Source organism: Bos grunniens, chromosome 29, assembly GCF_055505025.1.
Source record: "Bos grunniens cultivar Pamir isolate PY7600 chromosome 29, Bosgru_T2T1.0, whole genome shotgun sequence".
Lineage (NCBI taxonomy): Eukaryota > Metazoa > Chordata > Mammalia > Artiodactyla > Bovidae > Bos > Bos grunniens.
The window spans coordinates 5597856-5618922 of NC_141193.1; the positions used below are offsets into that span (position 1 = coordinate 5597856).

Consider the following 21067-nt stretch of genomic DNA (forward strand, 5'->3'; position numbering starts at 1 on the left):
ACTGCGGGCATCTCATCAATCTTGCCTGGAGGGAGAGGTGGGGAGAGAGACAAGGGAGGCAGCCTTCCCCCGCCCGAATGAGGAGACAGGACGCTGGAGCTTAGAGTCAGCAATTATGTTCCAAATTTTAATCCTCACAGTGATCTCAGGAGATATTGTTTGTCACCTCCTCTCTACACCAGAGAGGGGGACAAGCTCAGAGAGGGCAGGAACAACCCAGGTCACAGCAGGTCTACAGCAGGGCATGGACCAGATGCAAGGACCCCTTCTGCACCCCTCCACAGAAAGAGAGGTCCCGAGAAGTGCCCACAGCTGCCCGACTCTCCTGGGACATAGGTGGCCACCCTGGGAGCCAGAGAGCAGGTTACACAGTCTCCCACGTGCCCACACCTTGGCCCATCCTGGTTGCGGGGCAGCTGAGGGCCTGAAAAGAGAAGCCCTGGGTGAGAGGAGGGCAAGCACTGGTCTGGACTGTGGCCTTGGCAGGTCCTTTCCCCCTGCATCGTGGATCCCAGGTCGTGTCTCCACCAGCCTCAGGTGGCCACGGCAGCGGAGGACTCATGGGCGTGGGGTGGGAGGGACGCTCAGTGCCCCGCGCCTGGGGTGGGCTCACAGCAGGGTGCAGCTGCAGCTGCGGGTCTCCATGGCCATCAGCAGCACCCTCAGGTTGCGCGGAGTGTGGGGCGGGTAGCGGATGGCGTAGATCTTCTCCAGCCCGGGGCGGCGCAGCAGGCAGGCGCGGTGGTGGGAGAAGGTGTCGAAGGAGAACTTGCCGTGGTAATTGCCCATCCCACTGCTGCCTGCAGAGGGATAGGGGGCACGGCAGTCAGGCCCCCAGTGGCCGGCCAAGGGGCGTCAGACACACCTGGGCTCTGCCGGTCACAGGGTATGACCTGAGTGGGCCGCTTCATCCCCCGAGCCTTGGTTTCCCCACATGTAAAGTGGGCTAATCATGAGATGCTATGGGTAAAGGGCTTAGCCCCACCCTGGCATCAGCACCCAGTCAAATAAATGTTGAGGACTCCAGGTCTGGGGCAAGATGGGTGGACAGTGGGTGAGTGGGTTCCAGGGGTGGGGGGAGGGATGGATTGGGGGTTTGGGGTTAACTGCACACTATAGAAACTAGACAACAGGGACCTACTGTGTAGCACAGGGAACTATATACAATACTTATAATAACCTATAATGGAAAAGAATCTGAAAACGTGTGTGTGTGTATGTGTTAGTTGCTTAGTCATGTTCAACTCTTTGAGACCCCACGAACTGTAGCCCACCAGGCTTCTCTGTTCATGGAATCCTCCAGACAAGAATACTGGAGTGGATTGCCATTCCCTTCTCCAGAAGATCTTCCCAACCCAGGGATGGAACCCTGGTCTCCTGCATTGCAGGCAGATTCTTTACCATTTGAGCTACAGGGAAGTCCTGTGTGTGTGTGTGTGTGTGTGTGTGTGTGTGTGTGTAAAACTGAATTGCTGAAACCAACACATTATTGTAAATCAAATATACTTCAGTTAAAAAAGAGGGAGACAAGATGGAAAGTAAAGAAAGCAACCCCGCAGTGGATTCTGGGGTGACTCCCTAGGTTTGAATCCCAGCTTTGAACTGGCAAGTGACTTTGCCTTGGTATCCTCGTGACATGGGGGAACAGTGGCACCACCTTCTAGAGTCGCAGGGACAAGTGTTCAGCCCCATAGATACAGCAAGTGCTGTGTTGAGTCCACAGTGTCTAGGTAGGGAGACAGTCAAGGACCAGGCAGTAGGAAGTCCCGGGGATGCAGCCTGGTGGAAGCAGGGGCAGTCTGAGAGGGCTTCCTGGAGTGGGTGAGGCCTGAGGGATATGGCATTGACCAGATAAAGTGGGAGTGTGGGGGCAGGAAGGCCCCAGACTGAGGGACAACTCGAGAGAGCGTTGGAGGTGGGTGACCTGGATGTGCTGGGACTCAGGTCAAGCTCCGTGTGGCTGGGGCAGCAGCTAGGGAAACAGGAGAGGAGGCTGGAGCAGGATTTCACGGCCAGGCCAGGCAGGGCAGGCCTCTGGAAGCCGAGTCAGGGTCCTGTGGCTCCATCAGGGGCTGGGAGTTATGGGGGGCTTCATCAGGGGAGTAAGAGGACCGGGTTCCCCCACTGACAGATCCACTCACTTCCCTGAAGAGGAGCGACTGGGACTGGAGGTGGGGAGCCAGGCAGGCTGGGGGTGGGGCTTCCAGAAGGGGGCCGGCCTGTGCCCAGCCCTGGGAGGGCCTGGGACGACCAGGGCAGCCTGCCAGGCCCTGCTGGTCATTTACTCCGGTGCCCAGTGGGCCCTCTCCTCCCCTGAGGAGGAGGTCTCTCAGAGAGGGGCCGTGGTGGCCCCACATCATACAGCCGTCGGGCTTGCTGGGGCCAGCCTCAGAGGCCAGGACCTTGCAGCCGGCCTGGGGGCTGCTAGGGCCTGGTGGAGTGGGGAGCTGACAGCAGCCCCCTGTCTCCATCATGGACCCGAGGGGGTGCGGGAGGGCTTGAAGGAGCCGCGTGTAGCCGCATGTGGCATAGAGAGCACACCTGGGCTGCCCTGTGTGTGCCACCAGGCCGGCCGGGGAGAAAAGCTGCAGCAAGCACCGCGGACGGACCTCACGGTGATGCTGAAAACAACGTAAGCTGTGTGTCTGCGGGTCTGCCTGCGGAGGGAAGTGCCAGGACCGGCGTGGAAGGTTCCACTCCAGGCTCTGTGGAGGGGAGTGGGGGGAGGTGAGAGCCGGCACCTACCCACTCCTCCGAAAGGCAGGCTGGCCAGGGTCAAGTGCATGAAGCCGTCGTTCCCGCAGAAGCCCCCGCTGCTGGTCTGGGCCAGGACCCGCTTGACCACCTGGCGGGGAAGCAGCGGTGAGGCTGGTAAGAGAGCTGCCGGGGCTCTACCTGGCCCCCTCGGGGTCCCAGGGCCCATGGCAGGGTCTGAGGCCACCATGTGATCTGAAGAGTAGCCTGCCACCCCCACGTCCCCACTGGAGACGTGTGTCTTGAGCCTCCCTTGAGTGTGGTCCACGCAGGCGGCTGCGGACACAGACTCAGGCTGGCAGGGGAGGCGGGAAACCCAGCTTCCTCCTGGGGACGTGGAGGGGCGGGTGATCAGGGAGATACCCCGGGAGGGATGTGAGGTGCCTGCTGGGTGTCCAGGAGGGCAGAGGTGAGTAGGAGGGACCCCCACCCACCCAGGGTGAAGGCCAAGTGGGGAGGCCGAGGGGCAGGGAAGCTGTGGAAGGCCTTGCGGACTGCACCACCGGGAGGACACTGAGATTTGTACTTTGGAAATATGAACTTGACCCCTGCTTGACTTAATGAAGGCCCTTCTTAGGTCTATGGACAATAAAGAAAGATTCAGTTTAGTCACTCAGTCGTGTCCAACTCTTTGCAACCCCATGGACTGCAGCCCACCCAGCTTCCCTGTCCATCACCAAGATGAGTAGACACTAAAGAGTTGTTGCATAAAAACTTGGCTGTAGTTACAATGTGTGACCCTCAGGTCACAGCTAGATCAGGGCCTCCTGCAGAGTGGAACCCCATCCTCAGGATCAGAAAATCCCGTTGAGACCAGCAGTAAGGACAGCAGAAGGCGGAGCCGGGACCACCAGTGCTCAGTGAGGACCCAGGGCAGGGCACGCAGGGTGGGATGAGGGTTTGTGTCACCGCGTGGGGTGGGATGAGGGTTTGTGTCACCGTGTGTCCTGGAACAGTGCCAGGCAGTCAGAAAAGCTTGAAAGCCGATTGGCCAGATGACCCGCCTCCCTGCTTCCAAACACCTGTGCAGCACTTTCTTTTTTGACTGCTGTGTGCAGCATGTGGAATCTTGGTTCCCCGACCAGGGAGTGAAACCTGTGCCCCCTGCATTGGGAGCAGGTTTAACAGAGCCCTAACTACTGGACACCCAGGGAAGTTCCTGTGTAGCGTTTTCTAAAGTTAACATTACACAGATAAACAAGGGCTCCTTGAAGGAACAGCTGATTCTAGAGCCAGGCAGCTTGTAGACCCAGAAAGGAAGGAAGTGGTGGGAAAACCAAAGGATGGGCAGGTGTCTGGGACAGAGCAGCTCCCAGTGCCCAAAGGCCGGACAGGTCGAACGAAAATCAGGTGGTATTGGGGACAGGTTGAACAAGGAAACAGGTGGTATTGGGTTGTAACCCGGAAAATAAAGCAGATGCACTGGAGTCCATGCTGATACACAGAACCAGGCTTCCCTGGTGGACCAGTGGTTAAGACTCCGCGCTTCCACTGCAGGAAGCACAGGTTCAGTTCCTGGTCAGAGAACTGAGATTGCACGTGCCACGTGGCGCGGCCAAACAGAAAAAAGGCACTGATATAAAGAACCAAGCCAAGATTCCAGGTAGGATATGCAGATGTTCCCCCTCCAGCAGGTAGAGCTTACTCTCACCCCCTTCCATTGAAGGTAGGCTAGACTTAGTGACTTGCTCTCACAGAACAGAATAAGGAAAGGGAAGAATAGACCTTGTGCCAGACCTAACCTTGGCCAGGGATGAAGGTTAACCTCACCAGTGATGCATGGATCTCATGGTCCCCTGAGGATGAGCAGAGACGGGCCCTTGACCCTGTGGGCTTCTTTCATGAGAGAAACAGCTGGCCACTGAGATGGGGGACATTCTGCAGGACAGATGGCCAGCACCCCGTTAAGCTGAGAGATGGCCACAAGGGGACCAGAGGAGCCATGGCAACTAAATGCAGCTCGGGACCCTGGCCTGGATCCTGGGGTGGAAAGAAAAACTGGCAAAATCTGTCTAGAGTGTGGTTGACAGCAACGTGCCAATGTCAGTTTCTTAGTTTTGACCAACGTAAGGGGAGAAACTGGAGTATAGGGGCCTTCCCTGGACTCTCTGCAACTTTTCTGTAAATCTAAAATTATTCCAAAATTAGAAGTTTGTTTTAGAAAAGCCTTTCTAGGACTTCCCTGGTGGTCTACTGCGTAAGACTCCATGCTCCCAGTGCAGGAGATCTGTGTTCCATCCCTGATCAGAGAACTAGATCCCACATGCCTGCTGCAACTAAGAACTTGCATGCCACAACTGAGACCTGACACAGCCTAAATAAATAAATATAAATAAAAAGTAAAATTTAGAAAAGCATTGTCCAGGGGAATCCCCTGGAGGGTCAGTGGTTAGGACTCTGCGCTTCCACTGCAGAGGGCATGAGTTTGAGCCCTGATTGGGAACTAAGACACTGCATGCTGCACGGCACTCCGGTGAGGGGGGGGAAGCATTGCCCAGTCTATGAGGCATCTCAGGAGGGCTGGGGGTGGGGGACGTGTGTCCTGAGCTGGAGATGGCTGGCCACATGCATGTGAGCCTCCCAAAGGGCCCCCAGGGAGGGGCAGGGGACCAGGGCTCACTCTTGGGTCTGCGTGTTCTGGTCATCCATCCCCCCTCAGTCATCCCATCCCGTGTTGTGTGTGCCTTCCACGAGCCAAGCACTGAAGGGGACACTGTGGTCACCAGGCCGAGATGATGCAGAACAAGAGAGGCCAGGCCTGACCTAGAGAGGATGCTGGACCCTAGAGGAGACCCTGGGGAGCTGCCCACTAAAGGCCCAGGAGAACGTGGCCTAGACTGAAAGGCAAAAGGGAGGCCCTGCTGCCCCCAGGAGAAAGGAGAGAGACAGAGCCAAGCGTGCCACCTGTCAGTGACCCCGAGGGACCAAGAACCCCTGCCCTCCTGCCAGGCCCATTGGTCCACTCTGGTCCTGTAGCCATCGCCCTCTGCTGACCCTACTCCAGTCTCCACTGCGGCCACCTGCCCCCACCTGCGTCCAGCCCTACCTGGCTGCTGTTGGAGAAGGCGTACAGGGCCAGGGGCTTCTCCCGACGGTTGATGAAGTCGATGGCCTGGCCCAGGCTCCTCACGTTCACGATAGGTAGGATGGGCCCGAAGATTTCCTCCTGCATCACCGGATCGGTCTCCTGCACGTCCACCAGCACCGTGGGGGCTGCCCGGGACAGGGGCCGGCTCAGCCCAGGGGCGGGGCCTCTGGCGGGCGGGGCCTGTGGCGGGCGGGGCCTGTGGTGGGCGGGGCCTATGGTGGGCGGGGCCGCGGGCTGTCAGGGCTCAGGGACCCGGATGTCCCAGGGACGGTACTCTCCCCGCAGCCCCTGGGAAGTGACCACGAGGGGCTCCCCAGCCTGACCGGGCCCGTGGGGCTCAGAGAACCACTCAGCCTTAGTCTCACAGTCAGAGGGTGATCCGATCTTAGATCCCAGAGCCTGAGGCTCCAGGTCCCAGCCTGTTAGACCCTCCGAGTCTTTCAGCCCAGGAGACCAGGGTTCTTTGTTGACAGCAGAGCAGACGCTCAGGACGGGCAGTGGGAGCTGAGAACCGGAATCGTGGGCGTGTAGCACTGGGGGTCGTGTGGCCCGTGGAGAAGCTGATCTTGGGGCTGAAGTTGGGAACCTGAGCCTACAACTCTGGGGTCTGAGCTTGGAGAACTTTGGCCAGAGTGTGGAGTCGTGGGGTCGCGGGCTCAGACCCCAGGAACAGGAAACACCGGTGTCACGAAGTCATGGCACCAGGCTGGGGGAGCCTCAGAGCCCAGACTCGGGGCCCAGCTGTGACCCCCAGCGAGTAGGGGTCTTCGCTGGGGTGGGGGTGGGAGTGGGGCACAGTGGCAGGGAGGGCGGGGCTCACCGATGTAGAGATCGCATTCGTCACTCTGGCCGCCGATGACCACGCGGCCACAGCTCAGCAGGCCCCGGAGCCGCTGGAAATGCTTCTGGCTGATGATGCGGCCCAGGTTTGGGGAGCTCTGGGGGTCGTCGCCATAGAAACGGGTGATGGCGCTCTGCAGGGCGGGCACCAGCTGCGCCTGCATCTCGGGACTGCACAGGACATAGTCGGGGGCCACGCAGGTCTGGCCCGCGTTGAAACAGCGGAAGAAGGCCACCCGGTTGGCCACGGTCTGGGGGTCGCAGTTGTCGTCCACGTAGCAGGGGTTCTTGCCTCCCAGCTCCAGCGTGACGGGCGTCAGGTGCTTGGCGGCGGCAGTCATGACAATCTTGCCAACTTGAGGGTTCCCTGGGCAAGGAAGGAAACCGAGTGGCTCTCCATCACTTGACTAGGCGGGCGGCCCCAGCCCAGGGCTGGGCACTCTCAAGGGGGGTCACTCCCTGCCCTGCACTTCCCTGGAGAGGCCTTTGAATGGGGTCTCACCTGGCCTTTCCTTGTCAGTTGCTGCTACACTGGGGCCTTCCTCCCATCATCTTCCCCCTACCCCCTGACCAGCCCCATACAGTGGAAGGTCCCGGCTCCCTCACCTGACTTGCCCACTTAGACGTCCAGGAACAGCGCCCCCCTCTACACCCCCTACAATGTCTCCCGGCTCCTGACCCCAGGCTGGGACCTGCAGGGACTCTTTCTAACCCGCCCCTCTGCACCCTCCCTTCTTTCCACTGGCCTCTGAAAATGACCCCTGTGGCCCAAGGTCAGCATCCCACTCCAGCTGGTCAACATCTGGGTCTCCCCTCCCTCTGACCTGATGTGGCAGCCCTGGCACCCTCCCCGCCCAGGTCCCGGCCTCTTCTCTGTGTTGGTCTCCCTGGTCTCACAGTCCCCTCCTCCGCTCAGCCACCCCAACCACTCCTGATGCCCCCGGGCCTTGAGACCCTCCTGCCCACGCCTGACCCAGGGTCCCACGCTGCCATTTGTGTCGCCATGACCCTGGTCTTTCTCCCAGCCACCACGGCCCGAGGGAGCCCGAGGCCCAGTCACCTCTCTGGTCTCACTTCCTCCTGCTTCCCTGTCCTTGGTCCCCTCTATCCAGGCCCCCTCACCCCCCGGGTGCCCTCCCCTGACCACCGGTCCTCCCTCAGGGCCTCCTGTCTTTGTCAAACACCTCCCCGACTATGAGGCCATCCTGACCAACTCCGCCATGTGCCTTCCCACCTCTGCCCTGATCAACTTGGAATGGGCCCCATGACAACGCAGGAGACCTTGCCTTCCTACCCTGCTTCATCCCAAGGCCTGGCTGTGCCGGGCACGGTCTGCGCTCTAGTAAACGTTCAGTGAGCGAGCAAGTGAGTGAGTGAGTAGATGCTGCCCAGGCCACGTGCTGTGACAAAGGCTTTCATTCATCCACTTATCCTTAGGACAGGCCTGTGACTTGGGGATGGCCCCTGTCCCACTGGTAAGGAAACTGAGGCCTGGGCAAGTCAGGAGATGTGGCAGAGTGCCTTCTGATGGTCCGTCGGCCCCTGCACAGACTGCCTCAGGGGCCTGACCTGGACACTGGCCTCTGGGGTCTGCCTGCCTCGCCTCTGCACCCTCGGTCCTAAGGGACCAGGGCCCAAAGCCCATTGAGCTTCGGGGTGTGGCAGTGGAAGGTGAGTGGAGGGTGGGTGGTGGGCCCCTCCAGCTGCCTCCTCCTGGTATTCCCCCTGCCCTGGGAATCTGGAGGAACAGCTGAGGACCCTGCCTCTGCGCTCCCCCCATCTCCTTCCCTGTCTGTTACAGTGGCGGTTGGCAGGCCTTGTCCCAGGCTCGCGGCAGGGTCTGGGGAGGAGAGAGGCCGAGACAGCCTCCCCGGCCAGGGACGAGGTGTGCTGTGGGGGAGGCAGGTCTGGCCTCCCTCCTCCAGGGCCTGGCCCACTGACATGGCTGTCTGCCTCCTCCATCCTTTCTTCTCTTCTGGGAACTCTGCCCTGGTCACCTGAAGCTAGGTGGTGTCTGGGCCCCATGGGCACATGCCAGGATGATGGCAGGTGACCTCTGGGGGCAAAATCCAGCCTGCCCCAACCCTGGCTAGTGAGGTGGGCACTGCATCTCTTTGTCACCCAAGTCTCCGGACCCTCATCCGTCCAACCTTCCAGAAGGGCTGTGGGGTGGTGAGGGAGTGCCTGGCATAGCCGGAGCTCACTCAGCAAGGGCGGATGCTGTGACGTGTGAAACTGTGATTGGTGGAGAGGCCTGTTCCTTGGGATGGGGCCCAGCTCCCCAAGGGTCCCAGGGGTCCAGGGCCACTCTCCAGGCTGCTTGTCTTGGAGCCGAGCGCACCCTCCAGAGCTCACCCCCGTGTCCTCCCTGGCTGGCTGTCTACCTCTGTCCTCTGAGCCTCTCTCCAGCAGCTGGGGACAAGGCCCCGAGCTGGCCTCAGGCCTCTCGCTCCTCCCATCCCGCGCGGTCCCCCCCAACCTGCCCCCGGCAGCTGGCCCCTCACCTGTGAAGAATATGTAGTCAAACTTGTGCTCCAGCAGCCGCCCTGTCTCCTGGGGCCCACCCAGCACCACGGCAAAGCAGCTCTGTGAAGGGGGATGGACAAACGGAGGCTCCCTCTGGGGTCCCAGCCTGAGAGCCCAACGGGCTGCCTGCCTGCCTGGGGCCACTCCCCCCTTGCCTGGCCTGACCCAGTTATGCCAGGGCTCCAGCTGGGCTGGGTGGGGAGCAGGGAGCCCCCCAGGGGCACTGGACAGGGGCAGTACCAGCTCAGCACGTGTGAGGTTGGGGTCTGGCAGAGTTGGGGTGGGGACTGAGGTCAGGATGACCAGAGACAGACAGGGAGCCCCTGGGGACAGGCCCCACCCCTCTGTTTCACGCAGAGGGGAACAGAGAAGCTGGTGACCTGGCCAAGGCCACACAACCCAGAGGAGGTCGGAACTCAGGTCCTGCCCCGGGCCCAGAGGGCCGGCCTGGCCCTGCTCGGCCCCAGTGTGGCTGCCTGGTCTGCACCGGGCCTGGCTCACCTGGTCCAGGTATCGGGGCAGCACCTCGGCCAGGACCTTCTCAGTGTTCTTGCTGATCTCCGAGGGTTTCAGCACCACGCAGTTCCCTGTGGGGCGGGGCGGGGTGGGGCGGGGAGAGGGCGGGGCCGTGTGTAGCCACGCCCCATCTCTATTTGGTCCTCACACACCTGCAGGGCAGGAGCCCACCTCACTCCCCCTCCAGGTGAAGAATACAGCTGGGCTAGGAGAGGTGCGGTGCCAGCCCCAAGGCCACACACATGGAAACCAGGCTGTCTTAGCCACCTGGTGCCAGGCCCCCCCAACTCCTCCCTGGCTCTGGGGATGGCTGTGAAGCCATGAGGCTGGGAGGGGATGGGCAGGGAGCAGGAAGGCAGAGGATCCCTCTCACCTGCTGCGAGGGCACCCACCAGGGGCCCCAGGCTCAGGTTCAGAGGATAGTTCCAGGGAGACAGGATGAGCACCAGGCCAAAGGGCTCCTTCCGGATGAAGGCCGAGTCCAGCTGCGTGGCCTGGGCCGGGGCCAGCGTGATGGAGAACAGTGAGGAGCTGAAACCCCAGCCCCTCAGCCATCCTCCACCCAGAGAGGTGTCCTGACCCCAGCGTCACTCACCAGGTTCTTGGACACTTTCTCATCCTTCATCCAGGCCCTCAGGTTCCTAAGGGCCAAGTTAATCTCGTTCTGGCTGATGCTGATTTCAGACACCTCTGCCTCGAAGGCTGACTGCAGGGTGGGTGGGGGAGAAAGGGCAGGGTCGGGACTGGGGTCAGGGACCCAGGATCCGCAGGTGGCCGGAGCCCTGGAGAGAGCTGGAGCCCTGGGAAGGGCAAAGCCTGCCTTATTGACTCATTCATTCATTCATTTATTCACTCCACGTTCACTGAATGCTTACAGAGTACGGGTCCCATTCCTGTGCTGGGGATGTAGCGGTGATGAAGCAGACAGAGGACCTGCCCCACAGAGCTGACGCTGTGGTGGGGGGCACAGTCCACGTGATGATGAGAATACTGACTACTCCATTAAGATGTGACAAGTGCAATAGAAGGATGAAACAGAGTTTCAGGGTGTGTGTGTGAGGGCCTGTGCATGTGTGTGTATGTCTCTTTGCTCTATTTTACACAAGATGGTCAGTACCAGCCTCTGGGATGGCGTGACATTTGAGCAGTGAAGAAAGAAAGGAAGGCAGCAGATGGATACCTGGAGGCAGGATATTCCAAGCTGAGGGTATGGCATGTGCAAAGGCGCTGTGCAGCTTTGCTCTCTTCCTGGTTAGCAAGCAGGAGAGTGGGTGAGGTGATGAGGCCTAGCCACTGGGGTGGGGACTATTGAGCAGAGCAGGGACAGGATCTAACTCAAGTTTGAACAAGACTGTCCGTGTGGTCCCTGTGGCCTGCTTTGTGGATGTCAGTCTGCAGCAGACACAGAGGACAGGTGTCTCTGGATAATTGCCATCAGTTCCCATAGCCCAGGGGCCAAGGGCAGATTTCGAGGGCAGGAGGCAGAAAGAGGCAAAAGTCAATAGGGACACTGTCCTGATCTCTGCCAGCTGGCATGCCTGCCCCACCCCCACGAGGCGGGAGGGAGCCAGCATGCGGGCTGCAGGAAACTGGAGGCCATCGCCCGGGACACCAGAGCCAGGCTGTCCTCATGAATGAGACTCCGCTGTTACAGTGAGAGTGCCTTCCTGCCAGAGGTGAGGACAATGGGCCCAGGGGTGGCAGAGCTGAGTCTTGAGTGGGAAGGATGTGGGGACCCTGGAGCAGAAAGCCCTGTCCACCGGCCTGCTTCAGGCATGCCTTCTACTGTGTCTGAGTTCACAGGCCACACTCCTGCCCAGTGAGATCTCCTGTGACCTGTGTGAGGTTTGGGCCTGTTTAAGGGGCTTCTCTGGTGGCTCAGATGGTAAAGAATCCACCTGCAATGCAGGAGACCCAGGTTCGATCCCTGGGTTGGGAAGATCCCCTAGAGGAGGGCATGGCAACCCACTTCAGTACTCTTGCCTGGAGAATCCTATAAACAGAGGAACCTGGTGGGCTACAGTCCATAGGGTTGCAAATAGATGGACACAACTGAGCGACTAACATTTTCACTCTTTTCAAGGGATGATCTGGACCACATTGAATGCCATGGAAGAGTAGGTTGTTTTCAGCAGGGGCTGTGTGCCGTCAGGCAAGAACATGCCCTCTCTCAGTCACCTCTGAGGGTTACTGGGTGTGACCACCTGTACCGGGAAGGGCTGCTGGAAGTTAAGTGGGAGGATTCGTGCAGGGCAGACAGGGCAGTTGCTGCCTGCTGGGAGGGTGGGAACAGGGCTGGCCGAGACCAGAAGGAGGGACAGATTGGATTTCCTGGGCTGCTGCTACCTTTATGGGGCCTGGTTCCTGAAACCTTGAGGGTTGGAGGCGGGAGGTGAAATCTGAGCTGTAGGGAGAAGAGGGACCAGATAGACCATCGGGTCAGGTGTCACAGAGGCGGACAGGCCAGGCCAGCAGGTATGCAGGGCAGAGGCTCCGTGGGGGGAGCCCAATAAGCCAGGGTAGGGGATGAGAGTCCCCTCTGTCCTGGATCAGGTCCAGTGAGGGACACTCCACACAGGGAGGCAGAGCCAGGCCCCTTGGATGTCAGAGAGCTAAGGAGAGGATGCTCTGGCCCCATGGTTTCATAAATGGGACAACAGATGATTCCAGAAACAGCTGATGAGGGAGCCCAGCTGTAGTCCCGGAGCATGGTGATAAATAGAAGGTTCAAGGACACTAAGAAAGGGGCTAGGCATCACCAGAAGGCCACGTCCTGAGGACAAGTCCTTGTGCCCAGCTTTTGCTGTCCCCACGGAATGGGGGTGCCCTGACCCATGACCTCAGATGCCAGGAAACCCCATAGTCTCTGAGTCCAGGCCTGCTCTGGAGCCAGGGTGGACACCCTGCTGGGTGTCTGCAGATCAGGTGGGTCCCAAGGAGGCTGCAGAGGCACCCCCAGGTCTGCCAGGGCTGACATCTCTCCCACAAACTGGGTGGAGCCAGCAGGCCCAGCAGAACAGCAAAGATGGCTGGAGGGCAGTAAGGGATGACTCCAGGGTTCCCTGGAGGGTTCTGCTCGTGGGCTCAGGAGGGGTGAAGAAGAGCTCGGTGCTCAGCATGAGCCAGTGTGGGACTGCTGCAGCCCCTGGGGACAGCGGCCGACATGCACCTTGGCCCTGTCCTGGTGTGAAGTGTCAGAATAGCACCTGACCAGCTGGCAAAGAGTCACAGCCTTGGAGGGTTACTGGTGGTGAAGGGCAGGGGGCACCAGTGTCCAAGGGTGAGTCTGGACACTGTGGCTTTGTGGCAAGCACAGGGATGTTTTGTCCAGAGAAGAAACTCGGGGACAGCTGTCTTGGGGCAGCGGCAGCCACATGGGGGGGCCCTACTGGCTGAGAAGGTGGGAGACTGACTACAAGGAAGGATATTTCTTGGGGTCCCGTCAAGGCTACTGCTGGAAACAGCAGGGACTGAGCCCCAGGCGTCCAGGATTTGGACAGAGGCCATGATGCCCACAGTACCTGGTGAAGCCGGAGTCCCCCCAACACACGCGGCCTCAGGGGTGCGACCCTCCCCTCCGGACCTCACCCCTCGTGTGTCTCCACCTCTTGCCCTCCCCTCCAGCCACGCCGGCCTCCGAGCCGCTCCTCCAGCACAAACACACCAAGCACCTCCTGCCTCAGGGCCTTGGCGCGTGTTGGGCCCTCTGCCATTTCCCCCCTTGTCCCTGGGACCCTTCTCCCTCCCCCTTCACACATCACCATCTCCAGGAAACCTCCCTGACCCCCACATACCAAACAGCACCCTGACCCTGGCCCGCTCTCAACCCCTTCACACTGGGAGTGTCTCTCCATGGTATTTATCACCACCCAACATGCTTTGTATTTATTTACTGTCTAATTGTGTCTGTCCCCGGGGGGCCAGCTCCCTGGACTTGGTTTTATTTGTTGTATCCCCAGAGCCTAGAACAGGGCCTGGCACATAGTAAGTGTTCAATAAATAGAGTGGAGTGGGGGAATTCCCTGGCGGTCCAGTGGTTAGGACTCGGCGCTTTCACTGCCGAGGGCGCAGGTTGAATTCCCGTCGGGGGACTAAAATCCCAAAAGCTGTTCGTGTGCGTGTTTGTGTGTGTGTGTGTGCGCGCGTGCATGCTAAATCGCGGTCCAACTCTTTGCAACCCACCAGACTTCTCTGTCTATGGAATTATTCAGGCAAGAATACACTGGAGTGGGTTGCCGTACCCTCCTCCAGGGGGTCTTCCCGACCCAGGGACCAAACCTGTGTCTCTTAAGTCTCCTGCGTTGGCAGGTGGGTTCTTTTCCACTAGCACCACCCGGGAAGCCCCAGATAGCAGTGGAGTGGAGGTGGAAATGAACGACTGGATGAATGCAGAAGAGTGGGTTCTGGTGCAGGAAAGGAGGTGGGTGTGACAGCTTTTAGTTCCCCTTCGTGGAGGATGCAGCTGTCTCCACCTTCGCTGCCCACCTGCCCACCCCTGCCCCCCTCCCCGCAATTCCCCTCCCCTCACCCCTGCCCTCTTCCCCTCACCCCTGCCCTCCTCCCCACACCCCTGCCCTCCCCCCCACCCCACCCCCACCCACCTTGTGCAGGTCCTGAGCCAGCGCCTCCTGCAGAAGCTGCTTGTTCTCTCGCAGGAAGCGGCTCAGGCCCTTCAGCTGGGCGGCCCGGAACTCAGCCGGCCGCGTGCGCCCCGAGACGAAGGCCTCCCGCAGCCGCTGCAGGGTGTCTGCAAAGGGGTCCATCCTGTCGGGCGGGGGGCAGCGTGGGTCGGGGTGCCCTCACTTCCGTGGCCCCCTCCCTGGCCCCTGCCCGCACCCAGATGGGCCCACGGACACCACCTCGGGGACTCATATGTAATCCCAGGGACCCGGGCTGCCCCACCTACACACACACACACCACACACAATCACACACAGGACACACTTAGACACCCACTACAGAACTACAGATCACGCCCCTCGGCCAGTGGACAGGAGGGCCCTGGACCCCAGGGCAGTCACGGGCCCAGGCCTGGGCTGGGGAACTGCTACTCCACAACCCCTAAGGGCGAGCAGGCAGCCGGGGGACCACGCGTCTTCCTGCCGCAGGGAAACGAGCCCCTAAGCCACAGCCCCCGCCCTGCTCCGCACTCCTCCCAGAGACGGCAGCCCTGAGCCCAGCAGGCCTGAGTGGAGCAACCGGGGGAGTGTGGCCACCAACGGCCGCTGCAGCCACTTCGTTGGGACATTCCTGACGCAGAATGCACTGCCACCCCCGGTCCCCAGGCAGGGGGCCCTGCCCGGGGAGGCCGGGCTGGTGGGCAGTGGCTCAGAGGCCGGGTGACAGGACCCCCCCCTGCCCCGTGGCCCAGCTCTGCAGCAAGATGGGGAAGGAAGAGCTCGCCTCCTACAGGTGCCGCGGCCCACCCCCACTCCGCGGCCACGGTGCAGGAGGAACAGGGAGTGGGGGTGGCAAGCAGTGAGGGGCAGCCCGGCCCGCGTGCTGGCATCAGCCTGGGCCAGCAGGCTGGGTAGGGGCCCTGGCATTCCCCGGGGCCCCTGCCTGTTTACCTGAAGCTCACAAGAGGAGTGCTCTGACGCACTCGGTCCTCGGCCTGGTGCCAAGGACCCGTGGGGACCCTTTCCTCCTTCTCTTCTGACTCCCTTCCCTCGGGTCTCTGCTTGGCTGATGCCTCCTTCAGGCAGCCCACCATGATTACTCCCTTATACATTCTCACAGTGGGCCCGTGACCGTGCTCCCCACCACACTGCATGTGTGTGAGTTGCTCAGTCATGTCCGACTCTTTGTGATTCCCATGGACTGTAGCCCACCAGACTCCTCTTTCCATGGACTGTTGCAGGCAAGAAACTGAAGTGGGTGGCCATTTCCTTCTCCAGGGGATCTTCCCGACCCTGGGATCAAAGCCGGGTCTCCTGCATTGCGGGCAGATTCTCCACCGTCTGAGCCACCAGGGAAGCCCACACGGTGTAGTACTTTGTGGTAAATACTGGTTTCCTTCCGTCCACTTCCCTGTCCCCACCCCCATCCCTCTCCTCTCCCACTGGACTGGGAGCCAGGGCCCCGCTTTGCCTTCTTAGCCCGTCATTTGGGTTTGTGCTCCCCATCTGTTAGGGTCTCCCTTCCACCTACCAGCTGACAGGGTTTTTTTTTTATCAAGGATGAGACCCTGCCTGCCAGTTCGGGGCCCAGGGAGTGGCATCAGTGCCCCCAGGCCTGCCAGCTACTGTTAAGTGGCCACTGCTGCCACAGCCCTAAGCTTTCTGGAGGGCTCCATGACCGCTAGGGCCAAGCTGCTCCAGCTGACAGGATGGCCTGGCCCGATGGACACCCTGCCGAGAGCTCGACGGGAGCCCTGCGCTGTCCCCATGCGTGATGGAGGCCAGACTGAGCCCATAGGCCTCCTGCTGCGATCAGGAGAAAGCATGCAGTGGTCTGGGCACAGGGCGGGTTCCATGTCCCCCAGAGAGGGTGACGGTGCCCCAGAGTGGGGACATTGTCAGGGCTACCCTCAAGCCCAGGCTCACCCTCCGCTCTGACCCTCCTCCTGGGAAGAAGGTATACCGGACAGAGGCCCAGGAGCCCAGAGCCTTGAGAACCCCCCGGGCCACCTTGTGAGCTCAAACCCTGACCCAGCCTCTTCTGGCTGTGTGACCTTGGGCAAGTCACTCTTCTCTCTGCCTCAGTTTCCACATCTGTAAAATAGGGATGTCGATAGCACTTGCTCTGGAGAAGGAAACGGCAACACACTCTAGTATTCTTGTCTGGGAAATGCCATGGACAGAGGAGCCTGGCGGGCTACAGTCCGTGGAGTCACAGAGCTGGACACAACTGAGCGACTAAACCACCACCACCAGTAACACTTGCTACCATCCGGAGGATTGAATGACATATCACCCCGGGAAGCAGTGGCCGTTGCCCGCATAGTTAATGGTCAGCTGTGGTTATTGTTACCAAGTGCTTGACAAATATTTATCCCTGTTCCCTCCCCCGGCCCCCTCTCACCTTCAGATTCCTGCTGATGGATGCTGAGTGCGAACCACACCTGCCCCCTCCCTCCTCCGCAGGGTTCCTTTCCTAAGAGTCTCGGCAGAACCCACAAAAATGTGAGGCATCTGGCTTGAAGGGAGCATCTCCCAGTGCTGGGAGGGGCGGGGAGCTCTGCGGGGGTGGAGGTCTGGTTGGAACATTCCAGCAGCCTCTCCAGGCAACACTGAGGCCAACTCACACAATAGTACCCCCTGCAATTTGGTCAGGACCGAGTTCCCCCCGGGGGTGCCTGCTGGGGAGCGGGGAGCTTGACTCAAGCTACAGGAGCAGGTGAGCCAAGGCTACCTGCGGGGCCTGGAGCCTGAGGGGACCCTGGGCCTGCGACCTCACATGGGAGCTGAGCAGCTGCTCTGGACATGCGTGCAGGGGTTCCTGCACCAGGGGGTCTGGGGGCCCTGGGCCCACCTCCCTGGGAGCTGTTAAGTCAGTCGATGTGACAAGGGACGGCTTGTTTCCCGGGGGCCCCGGGACCTTCCCTCAAGGCCAGGGGCCTGGGGGTGCACTAGTAAGAATAAGAACGACCAGGCGGTGACACTGCAGGTACTGTGTCGGCAGCGGGGGCACCAGCAGTGGGTACAGCACGGTGTTCAGATGGCGTCCCTGAAGGAAGCTGAGGCCCCGGGCCCGTGGCATCAAGACACTGACAGGCAGGGTGGGCACTCAGGTCTGCTGCCTCCAAAGCAGCATCAGGAAGCCGCTGCTGCCCGGGCCCCGCCCCTGCGCCCTGCCTGGTCCTGCCGATGAGCTACCTCCCAGCCCTCACCCCTGTTCACCCTCTCGCACTTTCTGCCTCGGTTTCCCTGTCTACACCACAGTCCCTCCAAAAGCATGCTCCCAGTATGCCGTGTCGGAGGCCCAAGGACCTGGGTCCAAATCCCAAGTTATCAGCTCGGGCCTCGGGCAGGTGGCTTGGCCTCCCTGTGGCTCACTTTTCCCATCTGTGAAATGGGCACAATGCCTTTGTCTACCCTGTGGTGCTGGGAAGTGGTTGGTGCTAGGCTGAGCCCCGTGAGTGCTCATGAGGATGGTTCCTGATGATTGTTATTCAGACAAGACCGCAAAGGACGGCTGTGCTGATGGGGCCGAGGGGAGAAGATCCTGGGGTGGGAAACCAAGGAGACCTTGGCCCAGTGTGGACACCCGGGAGGCAAGGACATCAACTTGGGACCCCATGGGGGCAGGGAAGCAGAGCTGGCAAGAGCAACAGAGGTGACCTTGGTGGTCTGAGGGCCTGGGAAGCCCCTTGACCATAAGTGGAGGTCACAGGCCTGGCTTGAAAGCCCCACAGGCCCCAGTACTCTAGAGTCTCTAATCTGGCCTCACGCCTGGAGCCGTGTAGCCTTAACGTGGATTTTCCCAAGGTCTCCCGCACTCTATGCAGCAGCCCCCTCCCTTCCGTGGGGGCTGTAGGGAGCTGCGGACCAACCCTTGGCTGTGGGCTGAGCCAACCCCAGCCCCGCCGCACGGAGAGGCTGTGCCGGAGGCTGGACTCCCTGATCCTGGCGAGGTCCGTCTGACAACAGCTTCTCTGCGAGGCTGGGAGGGCGGGGCCCAGCTGACCTTTCTTCCTGGACGTTGGCAGGGTCCATTCCCAAGAATGTGATCACTCAAAACCACTCACAGTGAACCCCGCCCCAGCAGCGGATACGTGTGGCCAATGCCCAGGAAATGTGTTGTCAGATGGATGCTTGACACCGCACCCCCTTCACCCCAGGGACAGGGGTGTATTCCTTCCTGGGGCAGCTGGTCCAGAGCTGGGGCTCCTGGCTCCCTCAGTAACCCCAGCCCAGCTCAGACTCAGTACGGGTGCTGGCTGGCCTCAGGGACCCTCAGCTTCTCTCTTTCATCTCTGAGGTTGGGGCAAAGGGAAGTCCCTTCCTCCTTCTTCTTTCTCCCCAGGTAGGCAGAGCAGCTCTGAGAAGACAAAGCTAGCTTTTGCCTGCGACCGTGAGGAGTCAGGCCTGCCCTGACCCAGAGTCTCAACAACAGCCCAGAGTCCCCGCACCAGCCTGCCAGCAGGCCCCGGCCCTGATCACTGGCCACTGCATCCCAGCCACCACGGAGTACCATACCTGAGGCCCTGCCCAGCTGCCCGTCTTCCTGGTCGGCCGCACTCTGCCCAGCTGCCCGCCCTGCCGTTATGAAATGTCCAGGGCTGGGCCGGCCCCTGGGGCGGGGCCACCCTGGCCTCATGCCTGACTTTGACTCCAGGCTAGCTGGAGGCCGCAGGCTGAGATTTCACCAGCATTTCCCTCGGTGTGGGGGGGCCTCTAGGTCCTTCCCTGGACCACGAGAGAGGGCCAGGGCCCAGAGAGGGCCAGCACCAGACCAGCGCACACAGCAGGCCTCGAGGGAGCTCTGAGCTGAGGGTCCATCCCGAGGCCTTAGGGGGAAGGGTCCCAGGCCTGGCTGGAGGAGGAGGAGAGTCCAGGCAGTGGAATTCTGGTGTGGATGGGGGCTGCGGCCTGGAGTGGCAGAGAAAGCCTGCTCCCCACAACCCCCCCACCCCCGCCCCTCTAAGCCTCAGTTTCCCATCTGCAAAGTGAAGAGTTCAGATCCAAAGACAGCTGGAGTCCAGAAACACAACCTCAGGGCCCAGAAGGGCCACAGGCTTCGTCCTGATGGCCACGTGTCTGTGTCCATCAGCACCGCCTCCCCCAGCACCCCATTCACGGCGCCTGTCACCCCTGCAACGTGACATTTTACAAGGAGGAGATGGAGGCCCGGGGGGAGGATCTGACCCTACAGGGCACAGCGGCGGGCTGGGACCCACACGAGAAGGCTGTCACTCTGTACCGGCCCGGGCTGGTCTCCAGCCAACCCCTCCTAACCTCCTGGGAAAGAGCGCCGCCCTCTGCCCTCCAGCCGCCGTCGTGACAAGTGTGGCCGTGGAGGTTCCTGTGTGCCCGCTCCTCCGCGTCACCCCAGCCCCCATGCCCGCACACCTGTCAGAGCCAGCACAAAGGAGGAAGATCCCCCCACAGGTGCTGGTGTCAGACAGGCGGCTGATTAGGTTACAGGTGTGGGGACAGGTGTATCCTCCGTACCATCGCTCCAGGCTTGTCGCCCCGGGCTCACTGCTGCCCCTCCACCTTGGTACCCTGGGTCTTGCCCAGGATCGTGGCCCAGGGCCTCTGGGCCAACTGGGCCCCCGGGAGATGCTCCTCACGGCCCCCACCCTCCCCGCGGCCCCTGCCTACCTGGGAGGGCAGAAGAGGCCTCCGGGCCCTCCTGCAGGATCTGGTAGCCCCCCAGAGGCTTCAGCCACTGGGATGGGGTAAGGGGCTGCTGGAGCCCCCGTCCTCTGCGTGGGATGGAGCCCCCAGCCGCTGCCTGTCACGTGGCTCAGCATGTGACAGCCCTGCCCTGCTGCCTGGAGCTGAGCCAGGCAGAGGCAGAGCCAGCGGCAGGCGGGGCAGGGCTGGAGCTGAGCCTGGCAGTGGTCAGCCTGGAACCAGGCCCAGAGAGGGGCAGTCACTGATCTAAGGCCACACAGCAAATCAGGGACCCACCTGGGGAGACACTGGTGGGTGGCAGGGGTATTGCAGGATCCTGAGGGGCCCCTCCCTGACCGGGGATCCCTCCTGCAGGGGTTACCCCTGAACTTGTCACGAATTCAGCCTGGGAAGTCCCCAGAGAGGACTGTCCTCCTGGCACAAGGGTCCTTACCTGGCCTGGGAGTGAAGCTACCTGAGTCCTAAGGGGCACTGCCCCCTGGGGAGGAATGGGGGCAACCCCCTCCCCTCTCTGGGTTGGATGCCTCGTGTTGATCCTTAAAGCTCCAGGGGCTCAGTGGGACCTGGGGTTACACCCTTGTCCCAGAGAGCTTGGGATAAATGGGGAGATATTGCCAAGGTACTACTGGGAGCCATTCTTGGAGCCAGTCTGGTGGTGCCAGGGTCTTCTGAGGACCCAGGTCAGCCGGTGGAGTGGGTTTTGGGGGAGCACAGAGGTCAGCGGCTGGCGGTGGGGGGCACATCTGACCAGCCGGGCCCTGCCCTTCTGCAGCTCCTCTGGGTTTCAGATTGCAGATCTGGATGAAAAGGCCCTTGTGATCGTCACCTTTGGGCTCCCTCTCTGGGCAGAGAGATGGGGGAAGGTGAGCAGGTCATGGGCTAAGGCATCACGTTCATTCATTCATTCATTCATTCTGTCCCTCACCTGATGAGCCTGGCTCACAGAGCCTCAGATCCAAGCATCTGACCACCTGGCCTGCTGACGGATACAGGCTCCCCAGGTGATCTTAAGCAAGTCTCAACCCCTCTCCAGGCCTCT

At 60.9% G+C, this 21067-nt stretch overlaps 1 protein-coding gene across 4 annotated transcripts; it reads right to left on the reverse strand.

Moving 5' to 3' along the window:
• Positions 1-100: 100 nt before the first annotated feature.
• ALDH3B1 (aldehyde dehydrogenase 3 family member B1) lies at positions 101-20167 on the reverse strand. 4 transcript variants are annotated; one of them, XM_086385341.1, is made up of 10 exons: positions 19993-20167; positions 14326-14488; positions 10320-10430; positions 10098-10218; positions 9710-9795; positions 9187-9268; positions 6663-7049; positions 5801-5967; positions 2746-2845; positions 101-800 (listed from the first exon to the last, which is right to left on the reverse strand). In XM_086385341.1, the coding sequence occupies exons 1-10, from the start codon at positions 20142-20144 to the stop codon at positions 610-612; spliced, it is 1560 nt and encodes a 519-aa protein (XP_086241467.1). In that variant the 5' UTR covers positions 20145-20167; the 3' UTR covers positions 101-609. The 4 variants fall into 4 exon arrangements, with proteins under 4 accessions (XP_086241467.1, XP_086241468.1, XP_086241469.1 ...); XM_086385342.1 differs by lacking the exon at positions 19993-20167 and adding an exon at positions 18865-18909 and having other exon boundaries at positions 14326-14471; XM_086385343.1 differs by lacking the exon at positions 19993-20167 and adding an exon at positions 18865-18909.
• Between the last annotated feature and the right edge of the window lie 900 nt (positions 20168-21067).

What these genes read in the sequence shown, in the direction of transcription:
- ALDH3B1 (XM_086385341.1), bottom strand. Translation starts at nt 20,144, where the DNA reads ATGCTGAGCCACGTGACAGGCAGCGGCTGGGGGCTCCATCCCACGCAG. An exon ending in AGAAAGTGTCCAAGAACCTG is followed by an intron (nt 10,219 to 10,319) that starts GTGAGTGACGCT and finishes GCCCCGGCCCAG; the next exon opens with GCCACGCAGCTGGACTCGGC. An exon ending in CCTGCCTTTCGGAGGAGTGG is followed by an intron (nt 801 to 2,745) that starts GTAGGTGCCGGC and finishes ATCCCTCTGCAG; the next exon opens with GCAGCAGTGGGATGGGCAAT.